This window comes from Heterocephalus glaber, unplaced genomic scaffold (genome assembly GCF_053883595.1).
Source record: "Heterocephalus glaber isolate CG9 unplaced genomic scaffold, H.glaber_assembly_v1.0 deba00001452, whole genome shotgun sequence".
NCBI classification, from domain to species: domain Eukaryota; kingdom Metazoa; phylum Chordata; class Mammalia; order Rodentia; family Bathyergidae; genus Heterocephalus; species Heterocephalus glaber.
The window spans coordinates 8,281,288-8,301,985 of record NW_028258302.1 but is presented as its reverse complement, the minus strand read 5'-3'; the positions used below and the strand labels follow the sequence as shown (position 1 = coordinate 8,301,985).

Here is a 20,698-nt window from a genome sequence, read left to right as displayed (position 1 = left end):
ATTGACTTCAGAGCCAGATTGGCTACACAAGAACCCTGGGCTTACCATTTACTAGTTTTAAGAACTTTGTGAACCTCTCTTGGCTTCATTTTCCTCCATACACAATATGGGGATGATAATAATATAGTATTTACCTTCAGCATCAGGAAGATTAAAGTAAATGAGTGTTTAAAACACATAGAAGAGCACCTAGGATATGAGACATACTATAAAAATATATGCTATTATTTCGCTAGAAGATATGAATTCCAATATAAGGATAGCAGCTGGAACTTATGTAATAATTCTTTAACAGCTCTGCTGCCCTGGTCCATGCTTACATGTCACCATTTCCAGTCTACTCAGACCCTGCTCCAGTCTGTTCTGTTCTTCTACCTGGCCACCTGAATGCTTATCCTTATAAGAATAAAATATCTTAGGGCCGGGGATTTAGCTCACCGGTTTCGCCGCCTGCTGCGCAAGCGCAAGGACCTGAGTTCGATCCCCGGTACCAAAAAAAAAGAATAAAATATCTTTTGTCCTTGAAATAGGAGAAATTAAGCCATCTGGTCAAAACTTCTTTGGTGTAACTGTAATTGGCTCAACTTCTAAGAGATTTCAACTCATGGAAATGAGATTGTAGAGAGCAACCCTTAAAAAGTTAGCCAGAAGGGCCGGGGATTTAGCTCAGTGGTTTCACTGCCTGCTGTGCAAGCACAAGGACCAGAGTTCAATCCCCAGTACAAAAAAATAAAGGTTAGCCAGATGTGGTGGCACATACCTGTAATCTCCACACTCTGGGGGCATAGGCAGGAGAATTGCAAATTCAAGTCTACCCAGAGAGCACTTCAGCAAATTAGCAAAAACTTGTCTCCAAAAAAAAGAAAAGAAAAAAAAAAAAGTCTGGGGATGTGGCCCAGTACTGTTTAAAAAAAAAAAAAAAGACCAATGACTGACTCATCTGTGAGTTACAACAGTTCGAGGGGCCTAGTTACAAACAACTAAAGATGAGTTTCAGTGTCTTGAAATGTAGCTCCTGTTCCAACCATGTTACTGCAGTTGTACTTTGTTTTTGTTTTTTTGTTTTGTTTTTTGGTACTGGGGATCGAACTCAGGACATCACGCTTGCCAGGCAGGCACTGTGCTGCTGAGCTACATCCCCAGCCCTGCAGTTGTACTTTGAAAGGTCACTGGTGTCCCCTTTGAGCCAATCCAGGTCTTATTGCAGGCCTCATCTTCACTGAATTCTTTGTAACTTCTAGGCTCCATACCAACAGCAGCAAGGACATGATTGAAAGGTTACAAGGATTTTCCACTAAAAAAAGAATAGACAGGCTGGAGATTTAGTTTAGTGGTACAGTGCTTGCCTAGCAAGCTTGAGATCTTGGGCTCAATCCTCAGCACTCAAAAAAAGGAAAGAAAAAAAAGGCAGAAAAATAGAACAGTGCAGATAAAATGGAGAAAACATGATACAAGTGGAGATAAAATGGAGAGAACAGGATACAAGTGTAACAAAAGCTGCTGGGGCAGTTTCATTACCTTCTCCCTTTTTTCTTTTGTATTTGCTTTTCCTGAGGCTAAGTGCCAACTGTGTTAGAGAGAGGAGAGATCTTTCTTGGCAGGAAGAGGAATTTATTATAAATATGTAGAGAAGTTATTAATGCTTGTGTTTCCAAGGCACTTATCTAATTTACCATTTTATTCACTGGTTGAGTATTTTTGTCTGTATCTCCATGCTATGGTTAGTGTTATGGCTTGTATTTCTATGTCCCCCTAAAGCCCCATGCAGTCGTATGTGGGGCTTTTCAGAGGTGGCTGGATCTAGGGTGTGTGATGCTAGGATCAAGGATGTGATGTCGGGATTGGTTCACAATGTGATGCTAGGATTAGGAGTATGAGGGGCAGGAAACCTGGATAAAATATAAGAGAGAGGAAGAGGGTGGTTGCTTGTTGTTGGTCACTTGTTGCTTACTGCTGCTGCTTTTTCACTACCTTGCTACCTTCTGCCCACCATGAACTCTTTCTCCTCTGTGGTGCCCCTCTGCCATGCCACCCTGCCTTGGAGCCAGCCAACTCTGAACTGAAACCTCTACAAACTGTGAGCTAAATAAACCTTTCCCCCTTTCACTTTGGGCATCAGTATTTTGTCTCAGCCACAAGAAAAGTAACTAAGACAGTTAGGATATGGTTTGTTACCCAATGTTCATGTTCTAGAAGCTTGGTCGCCAGTGTGACAGTGTCAGGGATTGGTGTAAACTTTAAGAAGTAGGGGCCTAAGCCAGGCATCACAGTGCGTGTCTGGATTCCCAGCACTCTGAGAGACTAAGGCAGGAGAATTGAAAATGAGAGTCCAGCTTGGGCAACATAGTGGCTTAGCAAGACCCTGTCTAACAATTTTAAAATATGAAACAAGCCTGGGTCTAGTGGGAGATCCCCAGGTTATTGGGGGTACCAAACTCAAGTAGGAATAATGTAGTTCTCCTGAAACCCCAGTTAGTTTCCATGAGAGTGGTTGTCATAAAAAGAACAAGTATGGACTCTGAATATCTCTGGCTTCCTGTCTCACCATAAAGTTTCATCTCCCAATGTGCCTGCCATCGCAACGCCATCTGTTGTGTTGTGATGTAACCAGAAAGGCCTCTCCAGCTGAGCAGATGCTGACACCATGCTCTTGAATTGTCAGAACTGAGAGCTAAATTCAGTGGTACCTCATTTCACAAATTTAAATCATTCCCCAGTTCTGGGGAAGATGGCCATATTCATGTTTGTCCGCTGATGTGAAGTTCACCGTCAGAAGCAAAATTTTGGTGAATGCTTCTGTTTATGAACCTAATTGTTCTCCCACAGAAGTGTTCATGAACAGAGGTATGACTATAAACCTCTTTGCTTTATAAAGTACCTAGCTTAGCCCAGTGAGTCTTTGGTGGGCGAAGGAGTGAGGGAACTGGTGCCAGGCTGGAGGGTAGGCGCGGAAGCACTGTGGTGGACAGACTCATGAAGTGTGCTTTGGAAACATGAGGATGTTTTCATGTCAGTAAAGGAAAGCAGTCAACCTCTTCAGGAGCACGTTGCTTCAAGGTGTCTGTGTACTGGTGGACAGTTTGCAAGATACAAAAATCAAAACATGAACAACAATATATATTACCAATGTTCAAAGCTGATTTGGGTAGGACTGGGATACGGTTGCCTACAACATATTCCAGAGGAATTAGAGAAGTCAAAGTGATGGATAACAGAAAAGAGCCTCAGTTCTTCAATGAAGATAACATGGAACTGGTACCATTTGACTACAAACTTCTTTTCTGTGATACCATAGGGGTCTTCATTGAGACACTGACTGGAACATGCTTTGAGCTGAGAGTTTCGCCCTTTGAAGCAGTCATTTCTGTAAAGGCAAAAATTCAAAGACTGAAAGGTATTCCCATCTGTCAGCAGCACTTAATTTGGAATAACCTGGAACTTGAAGATGATTATTGCTTGAATGATTACAACATTTCAGAAGGTTGTACCTTGAAGCTGGTTTTGCCCATGCGTGGCGGACCTATAAATACTAGAAAAGTTGCCATGGAAGACCCGCTTAAGGAGATAGCAGAGTACATGGACCCCCGTCGAGATGAGGTCTGGGAGAAGGCCTCCTGCAGCAGACAAGTTCTGTTCTTGGTTTACCAAGGAGACCAGTTGAATTTCTTTCATGTAGTAGATAGGGGAGATGGCACTTTAACACCATTATCTGAATCTTTAAGTGGTGGTTCTGTGTACAATTTGTGTACAGATAAGAATGGGGAGGTGGACCCTTCTTCTTCTGGACAAAAGACCATTGAAAATTCAATAACTATGAATAAGATGAAGCAGCAGAAGGCGAAGATGGAGAGCATGAACCTCAGCAGAAAGGTGACACAGTGCCGACCAGGCTTTCTCTAACTTACCCTGGAAGGGCTGGGTCACAGGGAGAGTGGACAAAGCATTATTCATTGGTATTTCTGCCTCCAGTTATTTACTGAGGTATGGAAATCCTGATACATTTTTTTAAGCCAAACCATGACTGAAGGGGTCTGGTGATTTAGCTCAGTGGTTTCGCTGCCTGCTGCACAAGCACAAGGACCTGAGTTTGATCCCCAGTACCAAGGGGGGGGGGACCTGACTGAAGAAGTTGTACTGCACTTAAAATAATTTGTAATTTTTAAAAATTTCATAGTGCTAGAACTACAAAGGATGATGAAACATAGATTAATCTTGTAACAATTCTTAAATTCTTCTTAAAATTCTGTGTTAAGCCTACAGGGTTCTCTGTGATAGAGCAGGTGCTCAGCCTGTGCAAGGGCCTGGCTTCAACACCCAGTACTGCCCCCAAATCCTATGTTAGTATTTGCTTATTATGGATAATATTTCTGCCTTTAGTAGATACCATCAGTTTTCAAAAGCAATTCCAAAATGATTAAACCAGTTTATATTCTGTCCAATAAATAAATAAATAAATAAATAAATAAAATACCTAGCTTCAGGTATTTTGTTATAGTTCCAGAAAATGAACTACTAAATCATCTTATAATGTAAGTTCCAGGAGAACAAGGAATCAGTCTTCTGTCCAGCTCATCCTTGTATCTCCAGCAACACAATGCCCAGAAAATTGATATAAATATTAACATAGAAAACAAACTAGAAGCTGGATGTGGTGGTACATGCCTATATTCTCAGCACTCTGGGAAGCTAAGGCAGGAGGATCTGAATTTGAGCCTAGTCTGGGCAACTTAGAGACTTAGATAAATTGAAAAAAAAAATGGCTGGAAATATAGCTCACTGAGAAGGCCCTAGGTTCAATGTGCAGTACATCACAGAAAGGAAGAAAGGGGGCCAGGGCTTTAGCTCAGTGGTGCTGCCGCCTGGCTCACAAGCACAAGGTCCCAAGTTTGATCCCCGATACCAAAAAAAAAAAAAAAGAAGAAGAAGAAGAAAGGAAGAAAGAAGGAAAGAAAGAAAGACAGACAGACAGAAAGAAAGAAAGAAAGAAATTAGGAAATATCACAAAAAAATTTTAAATTGTTTTGATTTTTTTTTTTTGAGACAGGTTCTATATATCCCAGCCTTGAACTCTTTTTTTTTTCTCGGTACTGGGGATCAAACTGAGCACCTTGCGTTTATGAGGCAGGTGCCCTGCCACTGAGCTAAATCCCCAGCCACGATGGCCTTGAACTCTTAATCCTCCCATTCAGCATCCTAAGTGCTGGGATTATGAGCATACGTACCATGCCTGGCTTGGAAAACATTTATTTATTTTCTTATTTTGGGGATGCATAAAACTTTCCTTAGCAAGAGAAAAAAATGAAGGGGAAGGATTTAGCTCAGTGATTTTGCTGCCTCTTTTGCAAGCGCAAGGTCCTGAGTTCCATCCCCGGTACAAAAAAAAAAGAGAGAGAAAAATAAGCCAATTCCTCCTAATATTAAGGTCTTTTGTTATCATCAGTGAGTCAATATTGATTTATTACTGGGCCGGGGATTTAGCTCAGTGGTGCTGCCACCTGCCTCACATGTGCAAGGTCCTGAATTCAATCCCTGGTACCAAAAAAAAAAGAAAAAAATATTGATTTATTACTAATGAGACTCCACCCTTTATTCAGACTTCCTTAGTTTTTACCCAATATCCTTTATCTATTCCAAGACCCCAGACAGAATATATATCATGTAGTGGTCATACTTTTTAGCTCTTGGTGGTGTGACGGTTTCTCAAATTTTCCTTCTTTTTGATGGCTTTGGTTGTTTTATGTTGTTTGGGATACCTGCATGTACCCCTGGCTGGCCTCAAATTTGGGATTCTCTTACCTCAGACTCCTGAGTGCCAGGATTACAGGTGTGTGCCACTGTGCTTGGCTCTTCCATAGTTTTGAGAAGTACTGGTCAGGTCGTTTGTAGGATATAACTCAATTGGAATTTATCTGATTTTTTTCTCATGATCTCCCATGGTCTTTCAAGAAGAAGATGACAGAAATAAAGTACCATTCTTGCCACCAATGGTACTTAGCACTGTTGGTAGTTTTGTTTGTTTTGTGATACTAGGGATTGAAATCAGGGGCACTCTGCCACTGGGCTATGTACCCACCCCTTTTGATTTTTTATTTGTTTGAGATGGAGTCTCACTAAATTGCCCAGAATGGGCTTGAATTTGAATCTTTCCTTAGCCTCCCAAGTAGCCAGGATCACAGACATGCACCATCATGCCTGGCTATTTTCTTTATTTTTATTAAGACATTTATTTTATTGATTGATTTTTTTTTTTTTTTTGGTACCAGGGATCAAACTCGGGTCCTTGCACTTGCGCAGCTGGCGGCGAAACCACTGAGCTAAATCCCCGGCCCTATTGATTGATTGATTGATTTTTGGTACCAGGGATCGAACTTGGGACCTTGTGCTTGTGAGGCAGGCAGCAAAACCACTGAGCTAAATTCCCAGCCTAGACATTTTTTTTCTTTGTGCCAGGGATCAAACTCATGACCTTGTGCTTGCAAGGCAGGTGGCGGAACCAATAAGCTAAATCCCGGCCTAGACATTTTTTTTTTTTGGTACTGGGGATCGAACTTGGGTCATTGCGCTTGCACAGCAGGCGGCGAAACCACTGAGCTAAATCCCCGGCCCGACATTTATTTTTATAAGCAGCTAAACTTGTATCCTCAACTAATATGTGACAAAATGCGTGATATGTTATTTCTTGGGCAGAACTTTAAAATCAGACTTATTTTTTTCATTATAAAAATAACCTACTAGCCAGGTGTGGTGGCACACATCTGTAATAGCAGCACTTGGGAGGCTGAGGCAGGAGAATTGCTGTGAATTTGAGGCCAGCCTGGGCTACATAGTGAGCTCGAGGCCAGCCTGAACTACATAGCAAGACCCTGTCTCAAAACACCAATAAATAAATAAATAACCTGCTGGGCCCAGTGATGCATACCTGTATTTTAATCCCAGTACTAGGGGAGGCTAAATCAGAAAGAATGCAAATTCAAACCCCGCCTAGGCAATTTAGGGAGATACTGCCTCAAAAAAAAAAAAAATCAAAAAGGACTGGAGATGTAGCTCAAAGTGAAGGTCCTAGGTTCAATCCCAAGTACCACAATAAGTAAAATAAAATTAAAATTAAAACATGGCCTGGCAGAGTGTTGCATATCTACAGTCTCTGTAACTCTGGAGGCTGAGGAGAGAGGATAAATTGAACCCAAGAGTTCAAGTTCAGCTTGGGCAATATAGTGAGACCCCATCTTTAAAATAAGAAGCTCTAAGATTGGTAAGGGATCCAGGTTCCTTTTGTTTGTGGTTGTGCCTTCTTTAACAAGTAGCTTCCATATTTTCCATGGAAGCACCTATAGTTGCATGGCTTATATGGATGTTCTAGCACCCACCATAAAGCATGTGCACAACAGTTGAAAGGAGATATATTCTTTCCTTCTAAAAACAGCTGGAAGTTGCACATTTCATTCATTCTGCTCAGAGTCCATTGGGTGGAACCTAGTCACAGAACTACAACTAGCTGCAAGGGAAGCTGAGAAATATGGTCTTTTACTAGCTAGCTCTGTGCTCAGACACATTTTCTATAACTATTAAAGAAAAAGATGCTGGATATTGCAGAGCCCATCAACAGCCTCTGCCAAAGATCACAAGCATCCTAAAAGTGAAAGATGTATGTGGAAAACAGAGAAATCCAATACTTTGGTGGTTTTTTAATCACTACCTTCATCTCAAAACCACCAAAAATTTCATAGTGAACACCAGATATTCCTTTTTCTAATGTCATCTGGCTACCTCACTGCTAAGGAATTTACATCAAACATTCTTGCTCTACAGCTCCATAGCAATTCCATCTTTCTTTCTTCATCCCACTCTCCTTTCTCCTCCCTTCCAGGAGCAAAACCCAACTCCTCGACTCACTTTGAGTGGTTTATCCAGCCACAGTCATGCTCCTAGGGTTTCACTGTCTGCTCCAAGAGGATCATCAAGATATTTCTCAAAGATCTTCCCTTGAAAAACTGTTAAAAATTTCAGTACCTTTGTACACTAACAGTGTCCTTCCTACCAACAAATAAGGTAAAATTCCTTTGTGTTCAACACTCTTCAAAAGTCTCATCACACAGCAAGCAGGAGCATAGATTGAGAACTGCTGTTCACAGCAGTTTTCATGGCCCAACATAAGACTACAATCATTGCAAAAGTTTGTTCTCAGGTTCCCTTGGGTTTTCCTCTCCACCCTCTCTCTCTCAGTGTCTCCCCTCCTTCCTTTCCCATCACAGCACCCACAATCTTCCTCCTACCTTTGCTTTCTCAAAGCAATTTATGAGGCTTTTTTTTTTTTTTTTGAGACAAGGTCTCACTTTGTGTTCAGGCTGGCCCTGAATTCGCTTTGTAGCCCAGGCTGGCCTCGAATTCCTGGCGACTCTCCTGCCTCTTCCTCCCGAGTGCTGGGATTACAGGTGTGCGCCACCACATCAGGCTTATGAGGCATATTTGACCGGGGTATAAATAGCAATGAAGCATCTAGTTACTAATTTCAGGACCACTTATATTCATTCATTCATTCATTTATGGATGTTTTTTAAAACAGGGTCTCACTATGCAGTTCAGGGTGGCCTTGTATTCACTATGTAGCCCAGGCTGGCCTGAAACTTGCAACAACCCTCCTGCCTTAGCCTCCCAAGTGCTACTATTATAGGTGTGCACCACCATGCCCAGTCAGGACCCTTTACATTTTTGGGGGGGTTACTGAGGATCGAACTCGGGACCTTGTGCTTGCAAGGCAGGTGGCGGAACCACTGAGCTAAATTCCCGGCCCCAGGACCCTTTACATTTTAACATGGACTAAAGACTGAAATTTAAGATGGGAATGTCTAAATGGGAGAATTTCAAGTGTCTTATAGTTCTTAAGGAAACTTTTTTTGTTTTGTTTTGAGACTGGGTCTTGCTATGCAGTTCATGCTGGCCTTGAACTTAGTATGTAGCCCAGGCTGGCCTCCAACTCATGGTGATCCTCCTGCCTCAGCCTCCTGAGTGCTGGTATTACGGGCATGCAGCACCATGCCTGGCTCCTTGGAGAAACTTCTTCATCTTTGATATCATTCAGGAGAAAGTATGAGGTAAAAGCAAACCTGAACTGAACAGTAGTAGGCATTGTGCACAATATTTTCACATAAGCAGTTGTATTTAATCCTTAAATTATGAGTGGCTAATATTATTCTCCCTATTTTACAGATAAATTGAGGCTCAGAGAGATTTAACAGTTTGAATCCAGGTCTAATTTTCCAAATCTGTATTGTTTCCACCATAGCGGCTGTGACTATTTGCCTGAAGAAAAGAAATTAAGGACGGCCACAAGGTCAAGGGGCCAAACCTTCTCTGGAATCACCCCTAGACAGACTGTAGACTAAAATTAAAATGTGGTTTCAAGGGAAGACTAAATTCTATACTCAACCAAACTTGGTCCCCTTTGCTGTGATTCTCAAGAAGTAGCCTACAGTAGAGTCATCAGAGGCTCTTACACTTGATCTTAGCCAAAAGGCCAAGAAGCAATCAGGGGCTCTTAATAAAAATGTGGCTTGCCGGGGATTTAGTTCAGTGGTTCCGGCGCCTGCCTTGCAAGCGCAAGGTCCCAAGTTCTATCCCCAGTACCAAAAACAAACAAACAAACAAACAAACAAAAATGTGGCTTCCACAGGCCTGGGGTTGTTGCTCAGTGGTTACAGCATTTGCCTACCTGTGAGAAACCCTTAGTTTGATCTCTCAGCCCTTACCCCTTTCCCTAAAAAAGGAGCCTACAGGGCTGGGGATTTAGCTTAGTGGTTCTAGCACCTGCCTCACAAGCAAAAGTTCCCAGGTTTGATCCCCAATACCAAAAAAAAAAAGGGCCTACTGAATCTCTTCCCAGACTAGTGAATCTGTCCTTCGAGGAAAACAGTGCATGAATCTGCATTTTAAAAACGACTCCCTAGGGCCGGGGATTTAGCTCAGTGGTTTCACCACCTGCTGCACAAGTGCAAGGACCCGAGTTCGATCCCCAGTACCAAAAAGAAAAAAACCAACAACTCTCTAAAGCCCGCTAACTTGCAAACTACGAGTTTAGTGAATGAACAACAAGGAACTGTTGTCCTCCTTCCTGTGAATGCTCATATTTTTGTAATTTTTATACCTTGTTAGCACTCTTGCCAGAGTCTGGGAACTAGAAAGGCTAGAATTCATCCTTCTAAATTATTCATTTAACAATTATTTATTGCATACTTTCAAATGTTCCAGGAATAGGAAAGCAAACACATTGCTTTTTTACTTTTTTTTTTTTTTGGTACTGGGGATCGAACTCGGGTCCTTGTGCTTGCACAGCAGGTGGCGAAACCACTGAGCTAAATCCCTGGTCCCTACATTGCTTTTGAAATGTATTATAAGGAAAGCCAAAAAACTAGGGAGCAGGAGACTTGACAGCAATCGTCAAGAAGAAATTAGCTTTCAGAAATTAATTGAATGATCACTCACTCACCTGGTCTCTGAGTCTCCCCAGAGAGGTAGCTACAATAATCTGGATCTACACAGAAGTTGCTGGGTGTGTGTGTGTATTATCATGTTACAGGACTAGAGTGCACCTGCCTGGCTATGCTGGTCAAAGATAGAAAGACAAGAAGGAGAACTATTTCCTCTTGCTACTAGTGGATAAGCCAGGTGTCTACTTCTCATCTTGCTGGGAAGGGATGCAAATCTACATATGCAGTGGATCCAGGTTTTGTAGGGCCCAATATTTTGTTATTTGGGAGATCTTCTGGAAAAAACGAATACAAAAGTATGAGCACGATATTAAGTATGGATGTGAATGCGTGTTTAGAGTGAGAAAAGAAATCAAAACAAATTGCTAAAGACTTAGAGATCCTTCTTTCTTTTCTGAGATCCTTAGGCTGTTTTTCAGAAATACTCCTTGATTGCAAACCTCTTCCTCCTCTTATCTATAGCAGACTCCCAGCAACTTTTTTTTTTTTTTGGTACCGGGGATCGAACTCAGGACTTTGCGCTTGCAAGGCAGGCAGCAAAACCACTGAGCTAAATACCTGGCCCACTCCCAGCACCTTTTACCTCTCACAGAAGCTCCTGTAAATGAGGGGTCCTGAACCCAAGCTTCATGAACTTCACAGTAAATCCTCTTTCCCTCTTTCTCACCTAACAAGGCATGGTACTGATCTTTGTTTCAGTGACCTTTGCTATAGGCTAGCTTCTGCAAGTATGCTCAAGGCCAGTGGTTTGCCTGATTTAGCTGGTGTCCTAGTTACTTTTCTTTTGTTACTGAGACAAAATACCTGACCACCAAAGTTAAAGGAGGAAAGGTTTATTTAGCTCATAGTTCGTAGAGGTTTCAGTCCATAATCAGCTGGCTCCAAGCCAGGGTCGCACGGCAGACAGGTATTGCAGAGGAGAAACAGTTCATGGCAGGCAGAAGACACCAAAAGCAAGCAAGCAAGGGATGAGACAAGCCTCTTTCTGTCCCTTATATTGTATCCAGGCCACCGGGATTAGGATGGTGCCAAACCAATCAGTGGACTGATTTAATAATCACCCACCCTTAATCCTACCACCCTTAATCCTAGCACCCTTAATCCTAGCATTGCACCATGAATCAATCACACACTCTAGATTCAGCCACCTCTGAAAAAACACCACTTATGACTGCATGAAGCTTTGGGGGGACATCTAGACACAAGTCATAACAGCTGGGAAACAGTCTTTTTTGTTTGTTTGTTTTTTGAGACAGGGTCTCGCTATGAAGTTCAGGTTGGTCTTGAACTCACTATGTAGCCCAGGCTGGCCTCAAACTTGTGGTGATCCTTCTGCCTCAGCCTCCTGAGTGCTGGGATTATAGGTGTGTACCACACAACTGGCTGGGAAACAGTTTTAACAGAATAAATTCTGATAATGGTAGGGTATAGGTAGAGGAAATGGATTACTGGCTCTCAGACAGTTATCCCACCTCATTCATTCTGAGGAACCTGCAATCAGCAAAGGGGCCAACATAGTGCATGTATTCACTACAACCAGGCTATGCAAGCCTGAAAATAGAGGTTTTTTTGGCTTGAATCTATTAATTCAGTTAGGTTTCAAGGTGTATCTCTCTGGTTACTCAGAAGTCTCACTGAGTGTCATATTAGTAACATACACAGAGAAGGACAATAAGCAATTTCTTAGTAAATGCAACTTATTTAGTAGCTAAAAACACAGTGTTCAAGGGATAGGTAGTAAAAATGTTGAGAAGTACTGATCCAGTTCAAGCACTTTGTTTAGAGATGCCAACACTGACACCAGAGAAAGGAAGAGGTGTGCTCAGAGTCACATAGTCAATCCAGAAAAAAGAAGAGATGTGTTTAAAACCATATAGCTGGGGGCCAGGGATTTAGCTCAGTGGCACCGCACCTGCCTCACAAGCACAAAGGTCCTGAGTTCAATCCCCGGTACCAAAGAAAGAAACAAACAAATAAACCATATAGCTGGGCAGTAGCAGAGACAGATTAGAATTCTTTGTCCAGACTTCTTATTTGACTAGACAATTTTCTCAGTTCAAAATCCTGGTTTCTGCCCCATGTGTTGGCACCTACCTACAATCTCAGCTACTTGGGAGGCTGAGGCAGGAGTATCACAAATTTGAGGCCAGCCTGGGCAATTTAGTGACTTAATGAGACTGTTTCAAAATAATAGATAGATAGATAGATAATGTAGCTCAGTGCATAGCCCTGAATTCAATTCCCAGTATAAAAAACAAAAAATAAACAAGAAAAGAAACACACAACTAATTATTGTCAACTGATTATCCCACTGGGCTGTTGAATATTAAGTTATTTCTCCCACCCAACTACATCCCTGTACCTATTGACCATTCCTTCCTTCTTTCTTCTTTTTTAATTTTAATTTTTTATTTTTTTGGTACCGGGGATCAAACTCTGGACTTTGTGCTTGCGAGCCAGGTGGTGGAACCACTGAGTTAAATCCCCAGCCCTAATTTTAATTTTTATTAGTATATATTTGTAGTACGTAATGATTACATTCATCATGGAGAGTTGGTATGTAGCCATTCCCTCTCTATCCACCTCTGTACATAGATTTCTAAACACATAAATATTTAAAATATGGCTTGATTTCCTTAAACTTGTCCAATTTAATTTTTTTTCTTTTTTTTTTTGGTACCAGGGATCGAAGTCAGGACCTTGCACTTGCCAGGCAGGCTCTATGCCACTGAGCTAATTCCCCGGCTCTATTTTTTTTTTAAAAAAACCAAGGTCTTGCTATATAGCCCAGGCTGACCCTGGAACATGAGATCCTTATGCCTCAGCCTCCCAAGTACTGGGATTATAGGCATGTGCCACTGCACCCAGATCTTCCTAATTCTTAAAACCATTAAATCTGATAAGATTTTAATAATATATGTTAATGTCTTCCACTTACTTTTTTTTTTCGTTTGGTACTGGGGAACAAACTCAGGGTTCTGCACTTGCAAGGCAGGTGGCAGCACCACTGAGCTAAATCCCCAGCCCACTTTTTTTTTTTTTAATTTTAAAGACTTTGGAACTTGAATTTTATAATTTTCTAGTCTTACATATTCCTAGGGTGAGATCTTTTTTTTTTTTTTGGTATTTTAAATGACACCCATTTAATTTTGAATATCTTGTAGTTTTTGTTTAACATGCAGTTACGATCAAAGACTCATAAAACAAAATCTAGATGAAGAAAGTCAGGGAACCATGGAGAGAAGACTAGATTTCTCTTGAAACAAAATTGTTGCAGGTTTTCTAACAACTATTAGGATATCACAATCCCAGTATTGTTTATTAATAATCATTATCAGGATCATAACTGTTTCTTGTAGGGAACAGGGAAAGGGGACGTTACTAGAACCTCTGCAGTCTTAGTCTCCTTCAAGCCACGGCAGCACAAGGCGAATTAACTTAAACAGGAAAGGCAGAAAAAATGAGACTTGGAGAAGGTGAGCTTTGGGCCTGATCAGTGCTGCTCTGGGCAGCAAAAACAAAAGCCCCTGAACTCACTGCACCTTTTATTCAGTACATAGGGAGAAATAAATGTAACAGATAATGGGAGTGGTGGAATTCCTAGATCAATGAGGAACTATGCAGATGAAGATTTGGTTCCTCCCAGGGTGTCTCCCGCTGGTGTGGTCTTCCCCTGGAGCATCACAGCATCATGGGATCCTTGAGGTCTCAGTTGTGACTGGTGGCCAAGGTGGAATCATGTCTGGAAATGCCATAACTGGCCTGTAGGCAGAACTAGGCCTAACCAAATGATTTTTCCCTAAAATTATCTAGCATTGCTCCTGACAGTTTCTCTAAATCTCTCTGTTGCAAACTTTACAATGCTTTTCTGTTCAAATAGGTACATCCATCTGTTCATTGAACATATAAATGAGGAGGCTGTGGACATGGCTCAGTGGCAGAGGGCTAGCCTGGCATGTGTGAGGCCTGTTTGATCCCCAGCATTGCAAAACACACAAAAACATATACTGAAGGAAAACAGGGTCTTCTCATTTATTGGTATTAAGCTAGACACTCACAGACATGACCTTACAAGATAGGTGTCATTATCCTTCTTTTACAGAAGAGCAAGCTGAAAACAGCAGAGCAGCTAGCTTGCCTAGGTTCACTTAAGGCACTGCGCTAAGCATGCAGTGAAGGAAACAATGCAGTGACAAGACAGGGACATCAATGCCTAAATACAAAATAAGTGGAGAGGCAGGGACAAGCACAATTCCCAGAGACCCTACAGAAAAGAGAACTGCCCTGACTTCATGGGGGATAGATATTTATGCTAGATCCTAAAGGATGAGGAGGATTTTTAATAGAATATCAAAGGAGTCCCTTCTTTGTTCTAATCACAGAAATTTGAAGGTGCATTTTGTGATTAGGGAATAGCAAATTTCTCTGTGTGGTTGATATATAAAAAAAGTAGAGGCAGAGAGGGGAAATGAGGCCAGATCATAAGTGGTTTCAAATTCCATGCTGTAGGAGTAAGGATTTATTTCTAAAGTTAGTAGGGACATAATCATCATAAATGAGTACAAAAATTATATGGCAATACATGGTTTAGTTCTCGGAAACACTTTTTTTTTTGGTACTGGGAATCGAACTCAGGACCTTGTGCTTTTGAGGCAGGTGGTGGCACCACTGAGCTAAACCCCTGGCCTCTACATGGTTTAGTTCTCAAGGTGTGGTCCATGGATTCTGAAGAGTCCCTTTTTTTTTTGGTTTTTTGAGACACTTTGGTTTTTTGTCTCACTGTATATAGCTCAGGCTGGTCTTGAACTCAATACATAGCCCAGGTTGGCCTCGAACTCACTGCAATCCTCCTGCCACAACCTCCCGAGTGCCAGAATTACAGGCATTCACCACCAGACCCAGTGTGGAACACTTCTTAAAGGAGGATACTTTCTTCTTTCCCTTTTTATTCTGTCCAGGCTATAAGTCTGTTGGTTGATGCCATGCACATGGGAATCAGGCCTTCTTCCCTCAGTTTGCTGGCCTCCATGTCAATCATCTACAGACACATTGTCAAGATTTAGATCTAGAACGTGCCCCAAAAGTCTCATGTGTTCAGAGGTGGGGCCTTTGGAAGGTGATTGGATCATGGGGCCCGTATATGCACCAGTGATTAATCCACTGATGAGTTCACAGTTGAATGTGCTGTTAAGAGGTGGGCCTGGTTGGAAGAGGAAGGCCAGAGGGGGCATGAATTGGCTCCCTCCCTGGCTCCTCCTTTTACTCTCTGCTTCCCAGTTGCCATGGGTTGAGCGTGTTTTTCTCCACCATGCCCCTCTGCCATCCTGTTTCTGCCTGCAATGAATCCCCTGAGCCTTGAGCCCAATTAAACCTTTCCTCCTTTAAGCTATGGAAGTTGAGTATTTTGTCCCAGAGATGGGAAAATGACTAATACACATACCCAGAACTGTGCTTTACTAATCTGCTGGGCATTTAAAACATTTATTTAAATTGACATATCATGATTAATGATCACAGTTTTGTTTTGTTGAGGTCTCTTTTGGTGGTGCTGGCATTGAAATGCAGGGCCCTTGTACATTCTAGGCAACTTCTCTACCACTGAGCTATGTACATCTTCAGCCCTTTTAGTGAGGCAGTGTCTCTCTAAATTGTCCAGACTGGCCTTAAACTTGTGATCCTCCTGTGTCAGCCCGGAGTAGCTGAGTTTTAGGTGTGTATCACCATGCCTGGATGCTCTGTACCTTCATTTTGGCGATAGTGGGGATTGAAGCCAGGGGTGTTTTATCATTGAGGTACATTCTTAGTTTTTATTTTGAGACAGAATCTCTCTAAATTCCCAGCTGAGCTAGAACTTTCGATCTTCCTGTCTCAGAATCCTGAGCAGCTAGAATTACAGGTGAGTGCCACTGTGCCCTGCCTCTTTGTACATGTTCAAATGTGCAATTCAGTAATGTTAACTAGATTCACGTTGTGCAATAGATCTCTAGAATTTTTTTTCATCTTGCAAAACTGAAAATCCATACTAATTAAACACCTTATTTCCCTCCTCTCCAAGCTCCAGGCAACCACAATTCTACTTCCTCTTTCTACAAATTTGACTGTCTTACAGTATTTGTCTTTTCATGAATGACTAATTTCATGTAGGAATGTCCTCAAGTTTTGTTAATGTTGTAACATGTCAGAATTTGCTTCCGTTTTTATGTACATATCACATTTTATTTATCCATTCATCTATGGAAGCACATTTGGGTGCTTTGACTTCTTAGCTATTGTGAATAATGCTGCTATGAGCATGGGTGTGCAGGATCTTTGAGATCCTGCTTTCAATTCGTTTGCTGAATCATAGGGTCTTTCTTTCTTTTCTTTTCTTTTTTTCTCTTTTTTTTTTATGATACTGGGGACCTTCACACCAAGCTTCAGCCCCAGCCCTTTTTTTTTTTTTTTTTTTTTTTTTCGTACCAGGGATCGAACCCGAGTCCTTCCCCTTTCGAGGCAGGTGGCAGAACCACTGAGGTAAATCCCCGGCCCTGCCCATCCCTTTTTTATTTTTTATTTATTTATTTATTTATTTTTGGTACTGGGGATCAAACTTGGGTCCTTGCGCTTGCAAGGCAGGCAGTGGAACCACTGAGCTAAATCCTCAGCCCCCTTTTTTATTTTTTGATACAGGGTCTTGGTGAGTTGCTCAGGATGGGCTCAAACTTGAGATCCTCCTGCTTCAGCCCACCAGAATGTTGACATTTCAGGCATATACAACACACTAGGCAAGTATTTCTAATTTTTTTTTTTTAATTTTAGAAGTGGAGTCTTGCTATGTTTCCCAATTTGGTCAGAAACTCCTGGGCTTCGATGATCCTTTTGCCTCAGCCTCCTAGTAACTACACACAGCTCTTATTTTTAGTTTTTTCAAGGAACCATCATACTGTTTTCCACAGCAACTGTACCATTTTTGCTTTTCCAGCTGTGTTGGTGTTTGCACTGATATGCATTATCAGTGGTGGGTTAATCTGCTGACCCAAGCACAGTGGGCCCATAAGGATTCTATTCTCATTGTGCTCTTTTCTGCCACCCCATCATAGTAAAACAATGTTCCCAATGAAGCACTAAAATTATTAATTTTGTTAAATCTGAACTCTCCTGCTTTTTTAGTACTCTGTGTGATTAAAAGGGATGTAGGCATACAGCACTTCTGCATATCCAAGTATAGGAATTCTTTCAAGGAAATGTCCTTGAGGAATTGAATCTAGTTCTAGAAACAAAACTAGCTGCTTTTATTCATAGAACACCATTTGTGCTTGAAAGAATGATTGACAAACTACAGTTATACAGACTTGGGTAATTGTCAGACATTTTTTTCAAAGTTGAATGAAGCGAGACTATTACTTCAAGGAAAACAACTGACTGTATTTGATGTCAATAATAAAATCTAAGCTTTCAAGTGAAATGAGAAGTTTGGAAAACTTGTATTTGCCATCGTAAGGTTGACAGTTTTACAGTGCTGAAGACTTTCATGATGGGGTTGTGACATTAATGAATGAAATTTATTTCCTTCTTTCTTTCCTCCTTTCCCTCCAGCCCACCCTCTCTTCCCTTCTTCCTTCTTCTCTTTCTCTTTTTCTTTCTTTCTTTCTCTCTCTCTCTCTCTCTTTTTTTTTTTGGGTACCGGGGATTGAACTTAGGTCCTTGCGCTTGCGCAACAGGCGGCGAAACCACTGAGCTAAATCCCCAGCCCCTCTCTCTCTTTTCTTTCTCTTTCTTTCTTTCTTTCTTTCTTTCTTTCTTTCTTTCTTTCTTTCTTTCTTTCTTTCTTTCTTGTTATGGTTTATATCTAGATGTTCCTCAAAAGCCTTATGCACTCATAGATGGGGCTTTTAGGAGGTGGCTGGATCATGGTGTGTGATATTGGATTATGAGCATAATAACTGGATTAGTCCACTGATTGGTTTAGCATAGTTCTGGGTGTGGATAATGGACACCCTGGGTGTGCATGGCTCCAACCAATGGGCTTGTAGCCTCAATGGAATAAAAAAGGAAAGGAAGGCTCACTGTTCACTGCCTGCCTTGAGCTGTTCCTCCTCAACAATGCCCCTCTGCCATGCTGCCCTGCCTTGGAGTCAGTCAACTATGGACTGAAACCTCTACAAACTGTGAGCTGAAATAAACCTTTCCTTCTTTAACTTATGGGTGTCAAGTGTCGTGTCTCAGTAACCAGAAAAATAACTAAGACGTGTGATACTAGTGATTGGACTCAGAACCTTGCATATGGTAGGCAAGCACTTTACCATTGATCTATGTCCCCAGCCCTGAACCAATATTTTCTACATCACCAATGCATGGCAAAATTATTCAAGGGTAGAACATCCAGAGCATGAGGGTCTGGGTTCAAATCCCAGCATTACAAAACAAATAAAATAAAATATAAATAATATTCTCTAGCTTTTGTTTGTAAAGAAGCAGAGAAACAGCTACTTCCATACATAGCTAGTAGATGTACAGACCTATACAAAACATTAGTATCTATTAATATTTAAAATGTTGACCCAGAAATTTATATTACATAATCTGAGCACACTTATGATCTCAGCTACTTGGCAGGCTGAAGCAGGAGGATCATTTGAGCCCAGGAGTTCAGGATCAGTCTGGGCAACTCACCCAGATCCTGTTTCTAAACATATACATACATTCATACATACATACTACAAATATATGCACATTCATTCAAAGTTACATATATAGTGCTATGGTTTTGAATGTCCCTCTGAAAACTCATGCTGAAACTTAACTGCCATTGTAACTGTCGAGAGGTGAAACCTATGTAAGGTAGTTAGGTACTGAAGGTTCTGGATCCATGAATAGATTCATGCTGTTGGGATGGGGGTGAGTTTGGGGGTTTCTGATAAATAAGGTGAGTGTGTTGGGCTTTCTTGTCTCACATTCGCTTGCTTACCCTTCTGCCACATTATGACAAAGCATGAAGGCTCTCACTGGATGCTGCCTTCATACTCTTGGACTTCACAGCCTTCAGAATGGTTTGCTAGATAAACTAATATTGTTTATAAATTACCTAGTCTGTTTTATTCTGTTATAATAGCAGAAAATATACTAAGTTATAAAGGAATGTTGACTGCAAAAAATTGGAAGCATTCCTAGAGGATGGTTTGGGAGGTAATCGTATGCTTTAGTTGAGTTACTGGAAAGTGGCTGCCTGTGTGGTACATGATTACATAACTAGAATACAGTAATGGAAAGGACATTTACACTTCACTGTATAAGTTTTGGAGCTATTTTTTTTTTGGTACTGGGGATCGAACTTGGGTCCTTTTGCTTGCAAGGCAGGCAGCAGAACCACTGAGCTAAATCCCTGACCCTGAGCTTTTTTTTTTTTTTTTTTTTTTTTAAGATTTACAGATTTTTAATGCTCTGGGTTCCATTCCCAACTCATGAAGAAGAAAATAAAACTCTCACATCAGGTATATGTAGCATTATTAATTTTTTTTACTTAAATAATCAAGGGAAAATGGTTCTGATGACAGTTGATAAAGGTATTAGTTATGGCAGAGGCAGTGAAATGCGCTGCAGGAGACTGATATGACAGACATTACAAAGGCAGAATTGACTGGTTTTGAAGTTGTGGCTAATGGGATCAAAGGAAGGAAAGAGAAAAATTAAAGATGATTTAACTTTAGAGAGATTGGCTGATGGTGCCACAACCCTAAAAGGAACACTGAGTGAAGGTTTATATATCATGGTGGGGAGGGGGAGGAGAAGTTATAAGTCACAGGCTCACATTCTCCTATCACTTCTGGTGAATACACCAATAATTTATCAAATGCGGTTACATACATTTTCATAAAAATTGTCTCTTAGGGCTGGGGATTTAGCTCAAGTGGTTTCACCACCTGCTGCGCAAGCTCAAGGACCCGAGCTCGATTCCCGGTACCAAAAAAAACCCCAAAAACCAATAATTGTCTCTTTAATTCATACAAAATAACCATATGAGCTAGGAATTTCTATAGCCATTTTAGAGGTGACAAGATAGCTTCAGAGGTCTTAAGACACATACAAAGCTAAACAACTATTAAGCACCAGACTTGACTTACATGGAAGCTGGTCTTGTACTCTGACAATGGTGATGCTTCTAAATACCAAGCTGGTTTGAAACTTGAAGAAGTTTAGAGGACAGGCTGTAGACTTGAACAGACTTTGGTTCAAAT

General features: G+C 41.2%; 1 protein-coding gene across 1 annotated transcript; it reads left to right on the top strand.

The window, feature by feature from the left end:
* Nucleotides 1–3,058: 3,058 nt before the first annotated feature.
* LOC147827202 (AN1-type zinc finger protein 4-like) lies at nucleotides 3,059–3,900 on the top strand. Its single transcript, XM_087215761.1, has one exon. The coding sequence runs from the start codon at nucleotides 3,127–3,129 to the stop codon at nucleotides 3,898–3,900; it is 774 nt and encodes a 257-aa protein (XP_087071887.1). The 5' UTR covers nucleotides 3,059–3,126.
* The last annotated feature ends 16,798 nt before the right edge of the window (nucleotides 3,901–20,698 follow it).